At 43.6% G+C, this 22,977-nt stretch overlaps 1 protein-coding gene across 1 annotated transcript in view; it reads right to left on the bottom strand.

Annotated features, from left to right (window-relative positions):
* Positions 1-22,977, bottom strand: part of SPPL3 (signal peptide peptidase like 3) — a 65,508-nt gene that overhangs the window by 13,855 nt on the left and 28,676 nt on the right. Inside the window, exons 2-4 of the mRNA XM_015429590.1 lie at positions 5,638-5,715; positions 3,014-3,102; positions 1,848-1,967 (exon numbers count right to left, since the gene is read on the bottom strand). Of these exons, the coding sequence (XP_015285076.1) occupies positions 1,848-1,967; positions 3,014-3,102; positions 5,638-5,715 (287 nt within the window). The remainder of the gene's footprint in view (positions 1-1,847; positions 1,968-3,013; positions 3,103-5,637; positions 5,716-22,977) is intronic.

Here is a 22,977-nt window from a genome sequence, read left to right as displayed (position 1 = left end):
ATTCTACTACCACCTCATTCTACTGAACGAGTGACCCTTAGAAATACTCCCCTTCCTCACACAGATTACCTCCTCTGGTCTTTCCCCACCTTATAAAAGTAAATCATTTCAACCAGAAGGACAGGCTGTATTTTCCCACGAAAGGAAAGGTAAATGTTCAGGTTCACTGATGGCTACGTAGACTCAAAGGTTTATACTTAATGCTCTGAGATAGCTGCAGACACTGGGGGGTTAATAGGTACAAATTAGGAGATGGGCCAGCTGGTCAACTTGTGGGGACTTGCCAACCCCCAGCATTGCAGAAACAACAGAGAGATCACGGGACAGATGCAAACAATGATGAAAACAACCATGATGTAGTATTATGAAAATATATTTAGACTGCTGTTTTGCAGTGAGTAGTGTTTCTTCAACAAGTAATAAATATGTATGCATACACACTACGGAAATTGCCTATACTTCTGTTTCACATAACAGCTTTTTCACAGTGTGCTGCGTAAATAACATTAATTTAGTAAAGGTAAAGGTTCCCTTGCTCGAAAGCCAGTCGAATCCGACTCTAGGGTTGCGGTGCTCATCTCCGTTTCAAAGCCGAAGAGCCAGCGCTGTCCGAAGACGTTTCCGTGGTCATGTGGCCGGCATGACTAAACACCAAGGTGCACGGAATGCTGTTACCTTCCCACCAAAGTGGTACCTATTTATCTACTTGCAATTTCTTGCTTTCGAACTGCTAGGTTGGCAGGAGCTGGAACTAGAGACGGGAGCTCACCCTGTCTTGCAGCACCCGGGTCTCAAACTGCTGAACTACTGACCTTCCACAGCCTGCAGTTCAGCGTCTTAACCACTTGAGCCACTGCAGCTCCATTAATTTACACGTCAACAATTCTAATCTGTGAATTAACACTCAAACATTCTTCCCACTCCAATGAAACAGATTCTTTCCATGCTCATAACATCATGGTTGTTTTCATCATTGTTTGAACCTCCAGCATTGAGCAACAGCACAGGAATGACCATGCTGTCAGATGACTTGACAAGGAGGGTTTTCCCCACAGTTCTCGCTTTACCAAGAAAAAGAATCCTTTATAAGTTCATAAAAGAGTCATGAACAGTTCTGAGAGATTTAAGAGATGCTGGAAATCTTTTTGCCACTTTTAAACGAACATTTCAGGCTGACAGCAATCAGACTGTATCAGACAGTAAGAATTTTTTTTTAAGACTAGAACAAAATTTTCACATCTAGTTCCATCCCTTAAGATTCTACTACTTCTCTGTTGGGACAAGAAGAACCATTTGAGGTAAATATTGAAATATATTTGTTGTTTCTTTTTTGTCTGCATTTCTTCATATGGAATAATTTCATTATTGGCCAGCAACTCCTTATGGCAGTATAAAATATATTTATTCCGAAAGCTACTGAATGACTGGACATTTACTGCAGTATCAATTTCATGGGTATAACAGAGCATTCATGAGTAAACCATTAGTGAAAAGTTTTTCATTTTTACTTTGTTAACCAACAGAATGGAAATATTCTACAACGAAAAGACGGGAATCACCTTAATCACTTAACCAATTAGCCAGTCACATTCTTTTAGCTGCATGACCGCCCAACCAAAGGCTGGGTTCTCTATCACCACAATTTTGCCATTTACTTTGAGAAATATTTAAATTAGTTCTAGCAATTTAACATCTAAAACTGCTGATGAGTTTTTGCCATCCGCATAACTTTATCTGATATCACTATGGGAAAATTACAGAATAAAAAATAACTTTTGCTACTAAACTTACAACAAGAATCCTAGTCCTTATGTCAAGACCGATAAGTGTTAAGAGAAGGCAGTTACCTGCTGTGCATATGGTAAAGACAACCTGAACTGAGTCAAAGAAGAAGAACATTACTAGGAGAGAAACAGATGCACCAATTGGAAGGAACAGCGCCTGTGTTGAATCAATAGTCTGGATACCTGCAGAATGTACACAACAGAAAACACTTATTTTTTGGCATTTAGTGACTGACAAGCACATTCTTTCTTTCTTGGTGTTCTTTACCCTTACAACTGAAGTTTAGGACAAAGCAAATCTGAAAGTTTTTTAACCCTAGAAGGCAGGGAAAAGGGAGTGGATATAGAGCAAGGCAGGGCAAGAGATGAGTTACCTCCCTCTCCCCCAAACACTGCTCTCCCTGAGCTAGTCACCAACTCCCTAGAATTGTCCCCATTAGGGAAAAACAGCAAGTAACCTGCTTTTGCCTGTTTTCTGTTCCTAACTATAGTTCAGGGTGGAATGGTTTTAATACAGCATTGGTGAAAAGGATTAACCCCATTTCCTTGTACCGTGCCACAGCCTCCTAATAGCCATAGAGTTGCTTTTTAAAGTCATTTGTGATTTGGTCAATGGACTCTAAATAAATTTAGTTTGACCCTTCACTTTAGATTTTTGCTTTCCTTAATACAGATCCAAGAAAGCTTGAGTACCTTTCACCAAAACTGTAAAATGTTTATGTCCAGGTTGGTTTTTCATTTTTATCTGTTAAGGAGTGCTCTCTTTCTTTCATTTAAAAAGATAAACATGCCTGCAGGGTGGGCTACAAAGTTAGGTAAATGTTTATCCCTCCTTAGAATTGATTCTTAAGCCAGTTTCAAACAGACTTCAGACTGCAGGCACCAATGAAGAATAACGTCTCTAGAGAATTTCACCTATTATTTATGGCCACTGAAGTTAAATCATTTTTATTAGCATACACGCTGCTGTGCTTAATTTTCAGGACAGCCGTTTTAAAGGTAAAGCAAAAAGAGTTACCAGTTTTGCAGCAAAGAATAAAACTGGCTACAGTACAGAAGAGGCACAATTGTATGCTGGTTTCACAGCTACATTTCAGTAGGGTTTGTGCAGGAAAACCATATTCAGTGTCATGGAAGAACCGGCCATTCGTGGTCACAAGCCTGCAAGACAGGTGAACCCCAAGTACTGCATCCCCTCTTGCCTAACCAAATATTTCTCTTAGACTTACTGTTATTTGTGCTGTTGCCATTGAAAGGCCCAGCTGAGCTGTTGCTGTCCTTTTCTTTGTCTTGATTCTCAAAGTCCATATTAAGGGATCTATGTGCAGCAACAACAAAAAATAAACTGTTCAAGTTTCTAATTCCTATAATAGCTTAATATATTACAGTGTATTATCCTTCAATCAACACTTTGCACATTATATAGTATTGCTAAAAGGTGGCCCAAATGGTATCGTAGGTAAGCAACAGAGCGGTTTGTTGTTTTTTGACACAGCGCCACCTAGGCCAAATTGCCATCAAGCACAACAATCCCTTCTTTCATTTAAACATAACCTTCCATCAACCATTAGATAAGACTGTGTGCCAAAAGAGAGCAGAATACAGAACAATATTTTCACCCAGAGAGAAAGAACTGGGTCCACATAGTACAAACTAGATACTTGGATATGTAAAAAGCTGAACAAATCCAAGGTCAGTATCTAACTAACACCTATTGGAAGTCCCAGGCCCAAAGAGTGTCTGGCTGTCCTCAACCAGAGCCAGGGCCAACATGGTGGAACTCTCTGCCTACGAACATCAGGGCTCTGCGGGACTTGTTACAATTCTGCAGGGCCTGCTAGGCAGAGACATTCCACCAAGCATATGGTTGAGGACAGCAACAGTTTTTTAACAGCTTCTTAGCAGTTTTAATAACTACCCAGCTTTTAACTGCTTTTCACCCTCTCCCCACCCCAATGCTGATGTAAACTGGGGGTGTCAGATATTAGGTTTTATGGATTTTGGTTTTACATTGTTTAATGTATTTATGTGTATTTTATATGAATATACTGTGCACCGCCCTGAGCCCACTTGCGGGGAGGGTGGTATAGAAACCTAATGAATCCAGTCAATCAATCAAAACTCTGGCAGCCAGGTCTACAGTCCATCTGGGACCATTAAATTTTAAAAGGCCATTATTTCCAATGGAGTAAATCTGGTCTCTGGATTTCTGCTGTTATGAGCTACCTGTGCCCATTTGCCACTTGGTATTTGCTACCACAGCAGCTACCACACATCATCCTACAACAAGCTCTGATACATCTTCCCAAGCCCTAGAACAGTCTCCTCAAATCAAAACATCTCTCTATGGCAATTTTGGGTTATGAATCAACTTTATACAGGTAAACAGACTTTCATTCAGAGCAGTGAATGTTTTCATCCATTGCTCTCAAAAAATCTCTTTACTGAAGAACATCAGAGAATAAGAGCTGTTATGAGCTGCTTAATGAATTCTACATATAGACCAAAAATTCTACATTCAGACGCTAACACTGAACCTCACAGCATAGAATTTTGCTCTTCCAAGTGGTTTCAGTTGGATTACTGTTTCCATCATGTTCAAGGAAATGATCTTCCTTGTGCACACTCTGCTGGGCCTGTTCCTGGGATCTACTACTTTGTTCTATACTTTCTGTTCTAGATTGCCTGTCACATATGTGTTCAGAAGGCCTTCCCTACTTCTGGTTTAAAGGTCACTTTGGATCACTTGGCCATGACCACCACCTTCTGATATGCTGCCCTTAAGAACATAAGAGGAGCCGTGCTGGGTCAGACCAGTGGTCCATTTGCTCCAACATCCTATCTCACATGGCAGTCAACCAGTTCCTCTGGAGGTCCAACAACTGGGCATATAGGTCAAGACCTTCCATGATGTTGCTCCTGGCACTGGTAGAGGTTTACTGTCTCTGAATGTGGAGGTTCCCTTTAGTCACCATGGCAAGTAGCCACTCACAGACCTGTCCTCCACCAATGTGTCTAATTCCCTTTTAAAGTTGTCTATGCCTGTGGCCATCACTACTAGGGATGGGCATGAACCAAATTACCAACAGAAATTCATCACAAACTGAGCCTGGTTTCTAGTTCATGAACCTCAGTTCGTGCCATCCCGCCCTTACAAGCCCCCACGAACCTCCCAGGTGGGTTCATGTGGTTTGCGTCAGGAGACACGCTGGCACTGGGGCTTGGAGAAAGCATTTAAAGAGACTGCAGCGAGTCAACTGAGAAGGCATTTACAGGCTCCCTTTAAATTTCAGTTATCCCTCTTGCTCCCCTTGCTCGGAAGCGGGGGGAGCAAAAGGGATTGCTGAAATGACTTGCAAAAGCCATCTAAAGGGAACACTCCCTTTGAATGGCTTTTGGAAGATTCCCCCCCCCCAATTCTGCAGGCATCGGGGAGCTGCCGCCAGCAGAAAGGAGGGAGGGAAGATCCACAAACCTCACAAACCCAAACCGGTTCGCAAAGTGGGCGAGGCTCGTCCCGGTTCATGGGACTTCACGAACCACAAACTGGGACGAACCTCCATTTTCCCAGTTTGTCCCCATCCCTAATCACCAGATCCTCTGGCAGCAAATTCCACATTTTAATAATTCACTGTGTAAAGTATTTCCTTTTGTACGTCCTGAATCTACTGCCCTTCAGCTTCACTGGATGCCCTCAAATTCTAGTATTTCGGGAGACAGAAAACTAACTCATAAAGCCATTGTGAGGATAAAATGAAAGAAAGATAAGCCAGGCATACTGCTCTTAGTTCCTTGGAGGAAGGGTTGGATAAAGATGAAGAGACAGATGACAGACAGAACAAAATATTCTTACCTGAAGCTGCCATAAACTATAAGGAGAATGGAAATTAGGAACGTAGACACTTGGCTGGAATCCACAAGGGAATAAGCCCTGAACAGGAGAGAAAAGAGATACAGAATATTATAGCAGAGCAGCCTTCCATTAAATCCAGATTATAAATCTTTGTCCAGTTCTACAATTATCAAAAAAATTAACCCAACAGGGTAACTCTTCCTAATGTTTTAGCAATTAATAGAGTATAACACTGATCATCATTTTACACTGAAGAATTCTCCCACCTAAATGTGGAAGAATTACATTTAAAGATACCAAACACTTAACTGCTTTGTTTTCTCAATGCAACTATTTATAGCACTTGATTACCAAAGACAGATACCCCAGCAGATCACTATGTTTTATTTCAAATAAGCAAAATCATCACTGTTTCAGATGATCCAGGATTCCAACCAGGAACCTTATGGCCCGAGGTTAGGACTCAGGACAGGCAATCTATCCAGGTGAATAGAATGGTGAAATACTGAACAACATACATTGCACCTAAGCTATAAAACCCAAGCATCTGACCTAAAGGCCATCAACCCATATTGAATTTAATTAATCAGGCACATAAATTTTAATAGAATAGGTAACCTACATAAATTTGCTTTATCATTCAATATGCATCTTGTTCAGATGTTGAAGGAAATGCAAGAAGTTATTACCATCAAACAATAAGCTATCACTGCTTGTCATTGTCAAAAGGAAAGGTCCTTTTTAAACATTTTCCCACTACTTGTACAAGTAACACACCAGAGCCAATAGGAATTTATTGTATTTATTGAAATGCTGTGACCCGTCCTGAGCCCGTTTATGGGATGGGTGGGATATAAATGCAATAAATAAATAAATAAAAATATCAAAAAGCTATGCCCTTAATTTATAGCCCAGCTACCAAAACATGTCCTCTTTGTTGCAATCTACCTACCCAGACTGTGACCCTGGTCCCTCACTCCCCCCCCCATCATCTTCTTCCACCCACCCCCAACAGTCAAACACATTTAGACTGCCAGTCTTTGTGAGCAAAGATCTTTCTTCCAGTTACTGTACTATGTAAATCACTAGACATGCTGATTGTGCTAAAGAACAAAATGTTGCTGGGAATCCGAACTCCGCTTCTGCAACTTTTTTTTAGCACAAGTTTCTAGACATGACTATTTCCCTCCACATACACTAAAAAGCACTGTCCTCCCAAGCCTTCTTCCCCAGTTACAGCTTCGTATAAACAGCCCTAACATGGAGACTTATAAAATCACATCAGCACAGCTTCTAAGTTCTGACACAATGCTGCCTGCCAGTTAAATCGAGGTATCTAGGACTTAGGTTACATGGATTAACCTTCTTTCACATGCATAATACACTAAGATATCCCCATGGCCCAGATGAGCTCAATGTGAAAGCTAAGCTTCTTTTGCACAATACAATGTGAAAAAGTGTTTCAGTTTTAAACACTTAAATATCTTCTGCCTGAACTGACAATGCTAAGGCTTGCCAAAGTGACTCACTCATTCAGTGACAGGTGGGTTCCAAATGGCAAATGAAGAATTTGTATGTCTCCCCTTGCACACATAAACATACATACAGCAAAATGGCAAAAATGCAGCAATTTACTGTACATTAGGCATTCAGAAAAGAAGTAATGAACAGACTCTAAAGTATCTGAAAAAATATGTGTTAAGACGTTTGATTTGGAAAACACAGCGGTGCAGCTACACCTCGGATTCCTCGCAGGAGCAGCCTAATAACCTTTTAACTAGAAAAGGGTAAATGGTTAGGTCCTGCGTATCACCAATGGGAAGGCACAGCCATCTGTAAACAGGGAAAGAACCAGCTCAATAGATGCTAATGACCAAGGGGACTTGGGCTGTTCATGAACTGAAAGGACTGGCTGGGTGCATGCAAGAGCAGGACAATAAAGCATTTTTGCTTCCTTTAACGAGATATTCAAAGACAGACTAGGAAGACTGCAACTGTGACAAACCTGGAAAAGCAACACTACTTTCTGTGTCAAGAAACCTCCAAAAACACTTAATCCTGTGATCCAGATCCATTGCACGAATTAAGCTAATTTCCAGTATTTCTCTCACTGTCTATAAATTATTCTGCAGTTTTACTACCTTGCATCAGCTAATCAAAGAGCTTTGCTGGGTACTGAGACAACATCAGAACTCTGGAAATCTTGTCAAACTTCTGAGACTTTTCCAGGCCTTCTCTGCACTTTCAAATATACCTTCACAGCCATGAGAACCAGAAAACTGGGAGTGTTCTTAAATTAAAGTTACATTATTATATTGCAAATTTACAATGGTTACTGGAGAATACCAGAGAATTTCAGAAGAAAATCAGTTTGTCTTTTATAGATTACAGCAAAAAGTTTAATTGTGTGGATCATGAAAAGCTATGGTTGGTTTTAATACAAATGGGTGTGCCACAACATATGATTGTTTTGTTGTATAACTTGTACTACTATTAGAACAGAATATGGAGAAACAGAATGGTTTCCAATCAGCAATGTGTCAGACAAGGATGCATATTATCTTCCTATATGTTCAATCAACATGCAAAACATATCATAAGGAAAACTGGATTCCATTTAGATGAAGGTGGAGTGAAAGCTGGTAGAGGGAACATTAGCATTTTGAGATCTGCAACTGACACCACATTACTGGCAGAAATCAGTGAAGATTTGAAATAACGACTGATGACAGCTGAAGAAGAAAGTGCCAAAGCAGGATTACAGCAGAACATCAAGGAGACAAAAGTAATGACTACTGAGAGACTTTCTATTCCTTGCAAGGCTGGATTAAGGCCAACTAAATGCCATAAACAAAGCCCAACAATGGTGCCCCTTGGCCCTTCCGTTGCTTAACTGACAAGACATTGACTCAGTAAATGCTGAAGGTGAAATAAGAGATTAAAACTTTAGTTTTCTTCCAGGCCAGACCCCACCCCTATATTTTAAAAACTTTTAAATATAGTTTAAATATATTTTTAAAATGTTTATTTATCACCCTAATCTGGATATCCCAGGCAAGCCTGATCTCATCAGATCTCAGAAGCTAAGCAAGGATTTGGATGGGAGACCTTCTGGCAAGGATTTGGATGGGAGACCTTCTTAAAATACCAGAGGCAGGAGGAGGGGGCAGGCTTTATGCAGCTACCTCTCTGAATATCCTCCAGGCCCCCTGTTGTTCAATCGCACAGTAGAGTCCAACTCTTCATGACCCCATGGACCACATCACGCCAGGCCCTCCTGTCTTCTGTCATGCTCTGGAGTTTGCTTAATTTCATGTTCGTTGCCTTGATAACACTGTCTAACCATCTCATCCTTTGCCGTCCCCTTCTTCTTTGACCTTCAATCTTACCCAGCATCAGGGTCTTCTCCAGTGAGTGCTCCCTTCTCATTTGGTGGCCAAAGTATTTGAGCTTCAGCTTCAATATCTGGCCTTCCAGGGAACAGTCAAGGTTGATTTCTTTTAGGATTGACTGATTTGATCTCCTTGCCAGGGGACTCTCAAGAGTCTTCTCCAGCACCATAATTCAAAAGAATCTATTCTTCGGCGCTCGGCCTTCCTTATAGTCCAACTCTTGCAGCCATACAGTACTACTGGGAATACCATTGCTTTGACCATACGGACTTTTGTTGGCAGGGTGATGTCTCTACTTTTTAATATGCTGTCTAGGTTTGCCATCGCTTTCCTCTAAGGAACAGGCATCTTTTAATTTCATGGCTGCAGTCACCATCTGCAGTGATCTTGGATCCCAGGAACGTGAGGTCTGTCACTGTTTCCATGACTTCTCCTTCTATTTGCCAAGGAATTATGGGGTCGGATGCCATGATCTTAGTTTTTTTGATGTTGACTTTCAAGCCAACCCTTGCGCTCTCCTCTTTTACCCTGAGCAAGAAGCTCTTGAGGTCCTCTTCACTTTCTGCCATTAGAGTAGTATCATCTGCGTATCTGAGGTTGTTGCATATCCAAGACATGTGAGGTGGTCTGGTACTCCCATCTCTTTAAGGACCTGCCATAGTTTGTTGTGATCCACACAATCAAAGGCTTGAGCGTAGTCAATGAAGCAGAAGTAGATGTTTTTCTGGTACTCCATTGCTTTCTCCATAATCCAGCGAATGTTGGCAATTTGATCCCTAGTTCCTCTACCTCTTTGAAACCCAGCTTGTACTTCTGGCAGTTCTCTATCCACGTACTGATGAAGCTAGTGTGTGAAATGAGTGCAACTGTGCAATAGTTTGAACATTCCTTGCCATTGCCCTTCGTTGGGACTGGAATGTATACTGACCTTTTCCAATCCTGTGGCCACTGCTGTGTTTTCCAAATTTGCTGGCAAATTGAGTGCAGCACTTTAACAGCACCATCTTTTGACTTTGAATAGCTCAGCTGGGATGCCATCTCCTCCACTAGCTTTGTTGTTAGTAATGCTTTCTAAGGCCCGTTTGACTTTGCATTCCAGGATGTCTGGTTCGAGGTCAGTGATTACACCATCGTGGTTGTCAAGGTCACTGAGGTCCTTCTTGTATAGTTCTTCTGTGTATTCTTGCCATCTTTTCCTAATCTCTTCTGCTTCTGTTAGGTCCCTACCTATTTTGTCCTTTATCATGGCCAGCTTTGCATGGAACGATCCCTTGATTTCTCCAGTTTTCTTGAAGAGATCTCTAGTCCTTCCCATTCTATTGTTTTCCAGGCCCCTAGTAGGGGTTAATCACCAGAGGTCACCATGACATCCAAGTGCACACAAACTCACACATATACAAAAAATAAAAAAGTTTACTTATTTAACACTAAATAGCAGTATGCAATATAAGCAAAAAACGCTCTGTGGTGCCCCCCTTCCCTTGGTGCCCTAGACATGTGCTTATTTGGCTTAATGGCCCTGAGCCTGCTCCAGCGGGGAGGGCGGGATACAAATCAAACTAAATGAATTAATGAATCCAGGGCTGATTCCTTGACTCAATCATCTATTAAAAGGGAGACTGCAACCAAGAAATCTGAAGCTGACTGCGACTCGGAAGGGAAGCCATGAAGGAACTAGAAAAGATCCTGAAGTGTAAGGGAGTGTATCTAAAGACCAAGACAATTCATACTATAGTATTCCCCATTACTATGTACGGATGTGAAAGTTGGACAGTGAAGAAAGTTGACAGGAAGAAAATTGATTAATTTGATGGTGTCAGAGGGGAGTTTTTACAGATACCAATGGACTGCCAAAAAGACAAGTAAGTGGGTTCTAGATCAACTCAAGCCTGATATCTCCCTAGATGTTAAAATGACCAAACCGAGGCTATTGTACTTTGGTCACATCATGATCTGAAGGGCAGTAGGAAAAGAGGAAGACCCAACATGAGATGGATTAACTCAGTAAAAGAAGCCACAGCCTTTAGTTTGCAAGACTTGAGCAAGGCTGTTATCGACAAGACATTATGGAGGTCATTAATTCATAGGGTCTCTGTAAGATAGAAGCAACTTGTAAGACAGAAGCAACTTGACAGTCACATACACAAGACTATCAGGCTACTGTAGCTTTTCTGCATTCCTATGGACTCACAGCACGTACAGCTGTCACACTAGTGCCTCCAATTAACATTTTAATTGAACACTGAAGCATGGCTCCCCCAGTTCAAGTCTAACCTCAGTCCTGAAAGGTGAGACTACATGGGGCCGTCTTTGAAGAATGAACCCACCACATGCTTTGCAAACTTTGCAAGGCTGCTCAGATATTAAGCAGCAGAATTTGGAAACAGTTTAATGGTTCCAAAACTAAGTAAGGATTGAAATACTTTCCCAAATCCAAGGCCTTAAAATGTTGCCCTGAGTACTAATTGATCAGAATTGTTGAGCCACATTTGCCAGTTTGTGAAAGCCAAACCCAAGGCTTAAAACAAAACAATCATCTAGCAAATTAAGGAACTGTACTGTTAAGAATTTAACATTTGCAGGGGCTTGTACCTGGTGTATACTGAAATGTAGCTGAAAAACATTTAGCCCTACCAAGGATGGTGTGCACAAAAGTTATTAGATTCCATCCTTTATAAATTCAGCCCAGAGATGTGAGGACCTAGGAAAAACGTGGGTATCTCCTCCAATGCCCAACCTCCAACAACTGACAGCTCTTCTCCAATTAAAGGAAGCACTGGAAAATATTCCTGTGAAATTATTTCTTTTTGGAAAGAACGGAATGCTTTTCAAAACCAGATTTTACTCACTTGAAATGTGCAGTATGAAGATTTTTAGGTAAGATAATCTAGAGCACTAGACAACATGTGTGCACATAATCATGCAGGATTAAGGATATGTTTACTGTTTAAGGGTGACAGAGTCTGTTCGCTGTGAATATGCTGCAGTGTCTATAATATGCTACTGAAGAGTTTTCAGTGTTTTCAATGTAACTGTGCCTTGCTCAGATCCACATTTTCTTTTTGCTTACTACTCTTTCACCACTCTACTTGCAGGCTGCAGAGTGAGGAAGGTATTTGGCAATTTGGAATAGGTTCAATCAACTGCCAGCATGGCTGCACTTTTCCCTTGCTACCAAACGGGCGAGCTGGAATCAACATGAACAAACTGAGCTAAAATAACACACCCAAAGATCTCATCAGGAGTGCCAGGGACTTCTAGATAAAGGTAGCTCGAAAGCCAGATGAATCCAACTCTAGGGATGCAGTGCTCATCTCCGTTTCCAAGCCAAAGAACCAGCACTGTCCGAGGACGTCTCCATGGTCATGTGGCCAGCATGACTAGATGCCGAGGCACACGGAACGCTGTTACCTTCCCACCAAAGTGGTACCTATTTATATACTTGCAATGTCTTGCTTTCGAACTGCTAGGTTGGCAGGAGCTGGGACCAGAGACGGGAGCTCACTCCGTCATGCAGCACTCAGGTCTCAAACTGCTGAACTACCGACCTTCTGGTCTGCAGTTTAGCATCTTAACCACTTCTAGGCACACTCAAATTCCCCTTCCTCTTCCACACCAACTTACATGCCCTGTTGGCGGGGAACAATGGGGAGGCAAGAGGAGGCACCTAACAGGACAGAAGATACTTAAACATCACCTTCCATTCTTCCTCTCTCTCCTTCCTACACATTGCACCCTGGAAAATCTGATAGTGTCAGGCATGCAGGAAACTATAAATCCTGGAAGGGGGGGGGGGAGAAAAGATGGAGACACTGCAAGTATTCACTCTCCTCTCAAACTCTGACAGCTGTGATGCTCACCACACTTTGAAAGTGGACTTTCTGCGCTGCTGGAGCCTGCATTCCAAGCCAAAGGAGTATGAACTCCATTAGCATCTCTAGCTGCAGGCTGTTTTTCCTTGGGTACAGTTGGGCACAGTTTTGTGAAACCTAATGAGCCCCACTCCCAGTTTCAAACTGAAAGTTTCAGGGAAAACCCTTTAGCTAAGCTCTACTATCCACTGCTGGCAGCTGCGAGTCTTGGTTTGATTCCACAAGGTGCTACTCAAGGTTCTCACACTTTGCCTGTTAAGTGATCCTGAGCATGTATACTTGGTTCTGTAAATTTAACATATATTAATAACACGGCAGGGAGACTGGGGGAAGAAGACTAAGCAAGACTGAAATCAGCCTGCCTCTCATGTTACAGTATTGTGTTCACCACTCTGCCTAAACTGTTCTGTGATATTGACAGACTTATAATGTAGGGCACTCCATCTCCCCTTAACTTGTAAGCACTTGTCTATAAAATGTGCCACTAATGTCTGTGTCTGAACACAGAATAGTTCAGTGACTACAAGGAAAGTTCACAATGTGATGCTGTATCCCTGAGGAGACTACTGGTTGTTTGCTAATGCCAGAGGGGGACCAGGCATGCAGCCCCCACTAAGGGCATGTCCAGAGACACACAACAAGCACTGTTCTTTAACAGCTCTGGGTGTCAGCCTTCCATCTTTTACAATGACTGCATTCTTGTCTACACAACAAGCCAGCAGTCAGCTTTCTAGCCTGTCACAGGCAGCTCCACAGATTCTTACCTACAGAACAATTCCAGGAATGACTCTGCTGTTCATACTCTATACATAGCTCCAAACATTAAGCAGAGAAAATATGTCCTTCCAGGCATCCTAGCCTGTCTCAACAGAACTGGTTAATTTCACTATCTCTAGTAGGGAAGAAGAGAAAACAACTTGCTAAATCAAATACTTTTCAACCAGAGGGGAAAAGTCCAGAATTAAATCAGATCATTTCGTATCCTGACATCAGTAAGCCATCCGTGGCACAGTGTTGGCCAGGCCTGAACTAACTCTTCCCCAATTGATAAATGCTATCCTTCTGTTACAAGGAGGCAAGTCTTTAAGTATTTTTTGTTGTTGTGCCAATTTGTTGTGGCTCAAAGTTATCACCAGGAATCCACAGACATGCTTTTGCGTACCTAAGGGCTTGCACATATAGGTTCTCCTCTGAGCAGCTAATCCCCTGCCCTCCCATGCCACACCTATCTGTTTTTTACTCTCCCCCCCCCCTCCAATTTCAGCAGCATGGGAGGCTGCTGTTGGGGAGGGAGCACACAGAACTAGTATAATGTGGTTCTTCAGATCCTTCTTGCCTCTGTTGGCAGTAAAACTGAAGTCCTAACGTTTACAAGGACAGCAAGTGGCAGTCCTGGCCCAACTCTCCTCCCTAGAAGTATCAGTCCCAACCCCCATTTCCAATCCTAAAAGGTGGGATAAGAAATATGCAAATAAGGAAGAGAAGCTAAGGCACCACTCAACATTTTAGTGTTTTGAGCTGCGAGTGTTAATGTTTGCTGCTATCAGGAACTTTTACTACATGCATCTAGCTTGCACCAGTGACTGTGACTACAACAATGGCTACTATGCAAGCCTGGCCTAAAAGACTGGACGTCCTTGGGTGTCACTATGAGCTTCACAGCTAAAAAGAGATTAGAACCCAAGTCTCTGTTCTTTAAATACATCACGACCTACTGTAGCATACCTAATGCAAAAAGAAATATAAAATATTTTTTAAAAAGAAATGACAGTTGTTCAATTAAATTGTAAGCTATTTCAACCGGAACTCCTGTACTGAGACTCTGCAAATTTAAATCTGGTTTAAAGGTGGATGAATTCATCTGTTACAGATTTACAGATTTTTATCCCTCTGCACCCTTCTTTCCTGCTTCCACAGAAAGAGTGGAAGTAATACATGGGACCCACTGCTAAGCAACACTCTCTTGAGTTGATCAGTTGCAAGTTTTCCAGAAGCAGCAGGAAAGCACCTACCATCTGAACTACCACAGCATGGGGGAAGGGGGAGAAAAGAGGGGGCAGACACAGAGAAGAAACCGGGACAATGTCTTCACAGCAGATGCACTAGAAGACAGCAACCTCAACATCCAGCTACACACCTACACACACTCAAAGCAAGTTGTTACCCAGACTTATGGCATTTGGGAGGCTGAGTGAATACTACAAAGGAATTTATGGTGCAACATGCAGTTTTAATCTGGGCAATGTTTTTTTACATTACTCGGTTTAGCTACATTACTTAACAAGATCAACACAGCACCCTTTAACTTGGGCCTTGTTCTCAGACTTCTAGTGGCAGTCAAGTTTATTTCATCTTTTCTGAGATTTTTTCCCCATAATCTGAACACAACTAGACTATGAACACAGTTCTAAACAGATAATTGGCCCCAGTGATAAAAGTTCCATTTGATACGTACTTTTTAACGACCGCATGCAAACCAGAGTAGAACCTATGCCACCTACACTAATAGCTATAGAGAGAGCTTTCAGTTTTCAAAACACTTCACATAATTATGACAAAATTGTTAAACAGGTCAGCACTATTGTTTCAGTACTGTAGATTAAGAAGAAGAGATTGGATTTATACCCTGCCCTTCACTATCTGAAAGAGACTCACAGTGGCTTACAATCTCCTTCCCTTCCCCACAACAGACACCCTGTGAGGTAGGTGGGGCTGAGAGAGCCCTTTCGAGAACTGCTCGTGAGAAAGCAGCTCTGAAACAGCTTGTGACTGACCCAAGGTCACACCAGCAGCTGCATGTGGAGGAGGAGGAATAAAGCCTGGTTCTCCAAGATTAGAGTCTGCGCTTCTAATCAATACATCAAACTGATGGGGGAGGGCACTGAAAATAAAAAATAATTTGCTAAAGACTCCTTCTAAATTCATAGAAGAGGCACGATTCAGAGTTCCTGATTTGTAACTTTTATCTCTTAGCCATTATGTTACCCCACCTCTCTATCTATTTAGGTTTAGGTAAGCTATTTAAACCCAAAATTACATCCACACCAGGCAAAAATATTTCCTTTCAAAGTCCCTAAGTATCTAACTTAGTTCTAACAAAATGCACAATTGCCATAAACATAATGAGGAGGGACAGTCTTCACGCAAATCACAACATTATTACATGAAAAAAGTGTATTTTTTTCCAAGTGGCTGCATAAGTGGGAATACAAAGAACCACTGTCGCTACAATAATGCAAGATATTGGACAGAGGTGGTAGTATTCCATGGCACTTCTAAAAGTCACACTATGCAAACCAAATCTGAATTGTGTACAGTGTATGCCAAGTTTTGGCAAATGGCCCATTATAATAGCAGGCAATATTCAGAGAGTATGCAAACTTAGAAGTGTTAGATAGTGTTTACATTACCGATTTTACAAGAGGTCAGAAACCAGACTAGGACCACGTAGACCCAGATTCAAATCCCTTCTCCACCATGAATTCCTCGGGATGATCTTTGACAAGCTATTCTCTTAGGTTAGCATATCCCATAGAGTTGTTAACCAGATAAAATGGGAGAAGAAAACATGAGCTCCTTGGACAAACCATGGGATAAAAATGTAACAGAATAATATTCTCTGCTCAGAATAAAACGGAGAACAAATTTATTTGTCTGTTTTGCATATGAACACTGGACCATCTAACCTTCTTTCATCAGAGCACAGAGAGTGGAAGCTAGATTGCAGGGATTCATGTTGGAGGACAGAATGAAACATGGGACCTTACCTGAAGGTCCTTTCTCTTTCAGTGGGGGTGGTCATCCAGACTGGTTAGGTCACACCTCTGCTTACTCAGGTAGGGCTATGCAAATTTCTGCACAGCTCCTATTGAAGAGACCTAGGCTGACCCTCCAGTCATGTCCAAGCCCTGATATTTATATCATCAGCTTTTGTTTTGTCCTTACAGCACATTCCATTGTGCTTCCTCTTCCATTTTTCTCCACCCCTTCTTCCGCTATGTTTTTTTGCTTCCGCTATGTTTTTTTTGGGGGGATGTGGATGGGATGTGGATGACTTCACCCCCACTGATGAGAAAGAACCTTCAGGTAAGGTCCAATGTTTCATTCTACTTTGAGGAGGGGGGAGTCATCCAGACTGGTTAGCTGTACCCAAGCTGTGTTTTCGGGTGGGCTCTATGTCCAGACTTCAAGGTTCCACCACTTGGTGCAGCACCCTCCTTGCAAAGGCTGCTTCTGCTGATGACTCTTGACCTATAATGTCTCATGAAGGTGGAAACAATGCCCATGTCACTGCTCTGCAGATCTCCTTCACTGTAACCCTGGTAGAGAAGGCTACCCTGGCTGCCGCTGCCATGGTGGAGTGCGCAGTGATCGTCTTTGTTGGTGTCAGGCCTTGTGCCTCGTATGCCTCAGTGATGCATTGCTTGACTCAATAGATGATGGTGGGCTTGACACCTTTTTGCCTTGGTTTTGTGAACTAAGTACAACAAACAGTGCATCTGGCTGCCTGAACATAGCCACCCTGCCCAGGTAGATGCACAGAGCCCTGTGCACGTCCAACATATGCCCTGTCCTTTCCTTTGGGTGCTTTGGATTTGGACAGAAGGACTGCAATGTAGCTGGCTGGTTAAGATGACAGGCCAAATTTACCCTGGGTATAAAGGATGGGTCCATCTGCAGAGAACCAGATTCTTTCTGGGAAATGCACAACTCCTTCCTTGTAGATAGTACCACCAACTCTGATGCCCTCCTGGCTGATGTCTTGGCTATCAGCAAGGCCACCTTCCATGATAAGAACTTGAGTTCTGTTGACTTCAGAGGTTCAAATGGTGGTTTGAGAAGCACTCGTAATACTGTGGATAAACTGCATGCAGGGAATCTATGTTGGACTGGTGGAGCCAATTGCCTTGTCCCACTGATTAATCTTTTTACATGCTTGTTTATGGAAAGGTTTTCTAAGCCTCCTTTGTCCAAGGCAGGAGTTCAGGGCTGCTACCTGACGCTTTAGCATGCTAGGTTTGAGACCTCTCCTCCATCTTTGTTCAACACTGTTGCAGACAATAAGGGTCTGCAATGCAGGGCCCTGTATTGTAAGTGCCCCTGACGTTAGATTGGAGAAAAAACAGCCTGGGATCTGTATGGGATATGAAGCTCTCTGAGATCTATAGAGGCCAGTACTTGTAGGATGTGCCATAAGGACTCCCTTGAGCCTTCTGTTTCTTTATCCATTTCATGAGGCTTTCTAGTTTTAGAACTGCCCTCTATTTGGCTTGTTGGCTCGGGCCTGGGGCCCGAGGAAAGCATCAGGAGTCCACTTAAACTTAAAGGGCACACAAGACATTCTGAACTCCAAATAACAAATATTTTGTTGAACACAGGAGAAGCAAAATCAGGTGTTGCAATTTCTGAGGTAAAACTTGTATATGTACTGACTTTTGACCTTAATTCTCAGGTTTACAAAGGTTTCTTAATACACTCATAGTTGCTTAGATCTGTATATTGAGGGGCTTTTGTTCCAGTGTTTTCCCCCAGAACACTTCAGTTAACTTTCTTAGCGTAATCACTAACTCTGTTTTGAAAGTTAGTTTTGGAAGACTGGAATGCTCTTTCTAATATCCAAATCCCTTCTCTTGAAACACCGGTTCTTGTCTTGAGGTTTCAAATCACTCTTTAATTATGTAAAGGCAGTCCCTAACCACCTCCAGCAAGCAATCTCTGTACTCTTCGGAGCCTATTTCCCTGCTTAACTGGTTTAGTAATTGTCTTCTCTCTCTAGGAGAATTATTGCTGTTCCTAGCCTGAATGGAATTCTCCTTTTCTGTCCCAACCTCTTAGTCAACTTTTTTTTTGGTCTCCTGACCATGGGAAAACATTCTCAGCTAAAACTGAAAACCACTGACTTCCGTCAGGGCAGAAATCAGAAGCCTCTCTTAGTATAAAGCTCTCTCCAGACTTGCCTGCTCAGCTGAATGCTGGCCAATCAAATTGCCAGGAGCAGCCTGTCACCCAAGGCTCTGTGTCTCAGTAAAGCATTAACCCTGCCACAGACCTTTAGTTGTATGCACAGCACTTCCAAGCCTCTCAAAAAATATGCAGTCCTTCACAGAAGGCATTGCAAATGCTCATCCAGGGGTGGCCTGGAAGAAACTGACTCGTACTTCTGCCTCCTCCCCCGACCATTCACCCTCCTCCTCCTCCAAAGTGTCCTCTATAGCAACAGTTGATGGATACTCCCTGCTCCCCTTCTGGCGTCGCTGGAGGTGGGCGTTTTACAGCCACTCAGCATGGGTTGCCAACACCTGGGTCCCGGTTCTGCCTCAGGAGGCTTTTGTGTCCACTAGCCTGAGTCTCGTCTTCCTCTGCGGCCTCCGAAGAGTGTGGGCCTCTGTGCCTTGGTGGCTCTGATGGCCTGAACCTTTTGTGAGGGAGTGAGGGTGGGGACAATGTCCTAGTTGTTGTTGGGTAACTTGACAGGAAGGGAGAAGCCCTCCCCTTGCATTGCAGAGACTGCTGTCTCGCCTTCCTTTGCTGGCTTCCAACCACTGCACTATGTCCTCCTGTGGCCATGCTGGCTGTGACCATTCCATGCCTGGTGGACGTAGCCCTGGGTAAAGCATGGCGGGTGCTCTGTTGGGATCTGCCCTCATGGCTGCAAACCTGTGAAAGGTAGCTCACCCCTGCACCTCCCATGAACGTGGGTGGCTGTCTGGGATTAAGTTGGCCTCCCTCCCCTGGACCCAGTCCGGATGGGGGTATTCTAGCACATGGGTTCTCTGGTCCAACGTCCGTCCTGCACTGCCCCATCATGCATGGTGCAGTCTTACCAGTTCTCATGGCCTTTGTGCTGTCCGAGGCCATTTCTTTGGTGTCCTACGCGGGGCAGAGAGTAACCTGAAGTCCTGGGTCATTCTCCTCTCACTGCCAGCCTTGCCATTGTGAAGCTCTGTATGGGTACCTCTATGCCCCCCAAAGCTTTGGGTGGGCAGGGGCCTCTCCTTTTTTCACCTCCTGTGTCTCATGCAGTGAGGAAGCAGCAACCCAGAGCTCTGGACTGCTCTTCTCACGTGGCCACTCTCGCCACCCTCCAGGGTCCCACATGACTGCCTCCACACCTCCTGAAGCCTCAGGTGGCAGAGGTTTCTCTTCTCTGGTGTCCTGCATGGCAAGGGGTCTGCAACCTGGAGCTCCAGGCTGCTCCCCTCACACAGCCAGTCTCACCACCATCGGGGCAGCTCTGCACAGTCGCCTCTATGTCTCCTGAAGCCTTGGGTGGAGGAGGCCTCTCTTTCTTCCTTCTTCGGTGTCCAACACAGCGAGGAAGCTGCAGCCCAGATCCCCGGGTTGCTCTCCTTGCGTGGCGTCAACGGGTTCCTCGCGGCTGCCTCAACACCTCCTGAAACCTCAGGTGGCAGAGGTCTCTCCTTTGCTTCGTTCTTTTCTTCCTTTTTTAAAAAAACTCCATACATTTTCCTTCTTGAAATAAAGGGGTCAGAGTAAGAGAATTTCCAACATCTTTTGACCTTAAATTTGTTTACTAGAGATTCTGGCTTGGAATGGAGCTCTAGCCTCCTACCCGAGCAGTAGGGCTATCGCAACTGGAGGGTCAGCCTAGGTCTCTCCAGTAGGAACCGCGTAAAAATTTGCAGAGCCCTACCTGAGCAAGCAGAGGCACCCCCCACACACACACACTGAAGTAGAAAGCCTGGTCTGCAAGAGTAAGCAGCATACCCTAGGAGCATGGAGCAGAAGGGAAATCTGGCTGCAGTTCAAGAGGAAGAATGGGTCAAGAGATGGCTCATCAAGTGAGAGGAGCATGGGGGGGGGAGAGAAGAAGAGTGATCAGAGTGGATAGTTTCAAGTCTCTCACTGAATAACAAGGCAAAATATTCACCAGAAAGCAGAGGCTTTGGGTAGGCCACAACAGGACAAAGGTGAAGAAGAGGCACCGGGGAATCTGAGAGTTACTGTAAACTGGGGAGGTGTTGCAGAGCTGCTTAGCCAGGTAGAGTAGGTGAGGAGGAGGAAAGGATACTGGACGAATCAGCCAACTCCTTTTCTTCTCTTCCAAAAACACCCATAGCCATACTCTAAGAATGGCAAAGCAAGTGATCCCACAAATGTGTACTTGAAAGGAAAGCCACACACACCTATACACCACGCATACGCCACATCTAGACCCCACCTCTATTTCTTTTTGCACTGAACATACTGACTTCACATTTACTATGGATTCTATTTCCCATGTTGACTGTATTACTGTAAAACCACCACTACAGTTACCACACAATCCACAGTCATTATACATTGTGCTTCAGGGAGTTTCCCAAGATGATGACAGGCCGCCAGCTCCAATAAATTTGCCATCTAATTCTCACCAAGAAGCAAAACAATACAGGATGGGGGAGGGAGAAAAGGCTGGCAAAGGATGGCTGTGAATAATGCATACTTGGGTTTGATCACCAGAAATGTGTCAACAATACTGTGGCAGGGGCAGGGCACGGCAGGGGCAGTTCCCACAATAACTTCATTGTGCTCAAATAAAGCTTTTATTATCAATAAGCTGCATAAAACAGATCCTTTTCTGCTGCAGCTCCCCATTTGTTTCCTCTTCTCTTTATCTGTTCACCAGTGCCCCCTCGTAGGTGAAGATGCTTATTTTCTTGGGAACCTGTTAACAGGTTAAGCCCCACTCTCCACCTCTGCCCTCTTTGACTTGCTGATACCCTGGGATACCCTTCAGCTGGGAAGGGATAGTTTAGTCATTTTCTTGACCATATTGATGTTCTTTTTTACTATATATTTGTGTGTGTGTGTGTGTGTGTGAGACCCAGCTGCCTCAAGAGGTTGGAGACAAATTAAACATATATTATACCGTACACATAACTGCAGATACTGGGGAGAGCTAGTGTGGTGTTAGAATTTTGGACTAGTCACTCCCTTCCAGCCTAACCTACCTCACAGGGTGGCTGTTACAAGGTTAAAATGGAGGTGAGGAGAATTATGTAAGCCGCTTTGGGTCCCCAACTGAGGAGAAAGGCAGGGTATAGATGAAGTAAATTAAATGTATAAAGAATAGTTTCAGCTTCAAAGCCTTCTTTGCAACTCATCACTTTGTAATTCATCACTTCTTTGTAACACCTAAAGGGGTAAAGAGCCCAAGGGATGAAAAATTGGCAAAATATTTTTTCTCAAAGTTTTTTTTCTCCCAAGTGACTGGCCAAGGTTGCCAGCTGGCTTCTACAGCAGTGTGGGGAATCCAAGATCTTACACTGACACTCTAACCAACACAACACTCTGGCTCTCCAAATGTGTACTATAAAAGATTTTTATGCAAAAAACCACAACATCAGAAAATAATTCCTGTGGCTTCCGGTCTGGCTCCCGCGCATGGCGGACGCTTCCTCAGGTCACTCCCGAGGGCGCCTCGCCCACCCGCGGTGGAGGAGGGAATCCGCGCGAGCGGAGACCCGAACGAGCCCCTCAGAAGAGAGGAGCTCGGATCCGGGGCGCTTTAGGGCGCACTAGGGGGGAGTTGCTCTTTCGACCGAGAGGTCGGAGAGCGAGGCTCCCGCCATGCCCTGCCCCAATGGACCTTGCTGCGTGAGCGACCCCGAACGGGGTTTAGCGGAGCCACCAGACGTCACCGAGTGATAAAGCGACCATCCGCAAAAATGGAAAAGAAAAAGAAAAGATCAGCTTAACTGTGAGTTGTCAAAATGCAGAAAAAAAGAACTGAAAATTGTTTCCCCCCCCTCCCAGCGAAAAAGGCGAAGAGGTTAATCCTCCATCTATACAAGCGAAAAAGAAAAGGAGGGGGGGGATGAATTGAGCGGACAGTGATGTTTTCCTTTGATGTATTTGAAAGCGAGAAACTTGTCTCTCTGGAGCACATTTTAAGAACTTTCTAAAAGTAAACAAAAAAGAAAAGATGTCGGAGCTGGGCAAAAGCGAGCGGAGAAGGAGGGAGGGACTTCCGTCTGGGCGTTTGTTTGTGTGCAAGAGCCGGCTGTTGAATGTTTGGACTGTTTATGGCTGTGAATCCGACGGGAGTTTTGCAAAAAAGATAAGTTGGAATT

The sequence above is a fragment of the Gekko japonicus genome, unplaced genomic scaffold (assembly GCF_001447785.1).
Source record: "Gekko japonicus isolate JY-2015 unplaced genomic scaffold, Gekko_japonicus_V1.1 scaffold409, whole genome shotgun sequence".
Lineage (NCBI taxonomy): Eukaryota > Metazoa > Chordata > Lepidosauria > Squamata > Gekkonidae > Gekko > Gekko japonicus.
The sequence above is the reverse complement of the archived record's forward strand: the minus strand, read 5'-3'. Positions and strand labels throughout refer to the sequence as shown.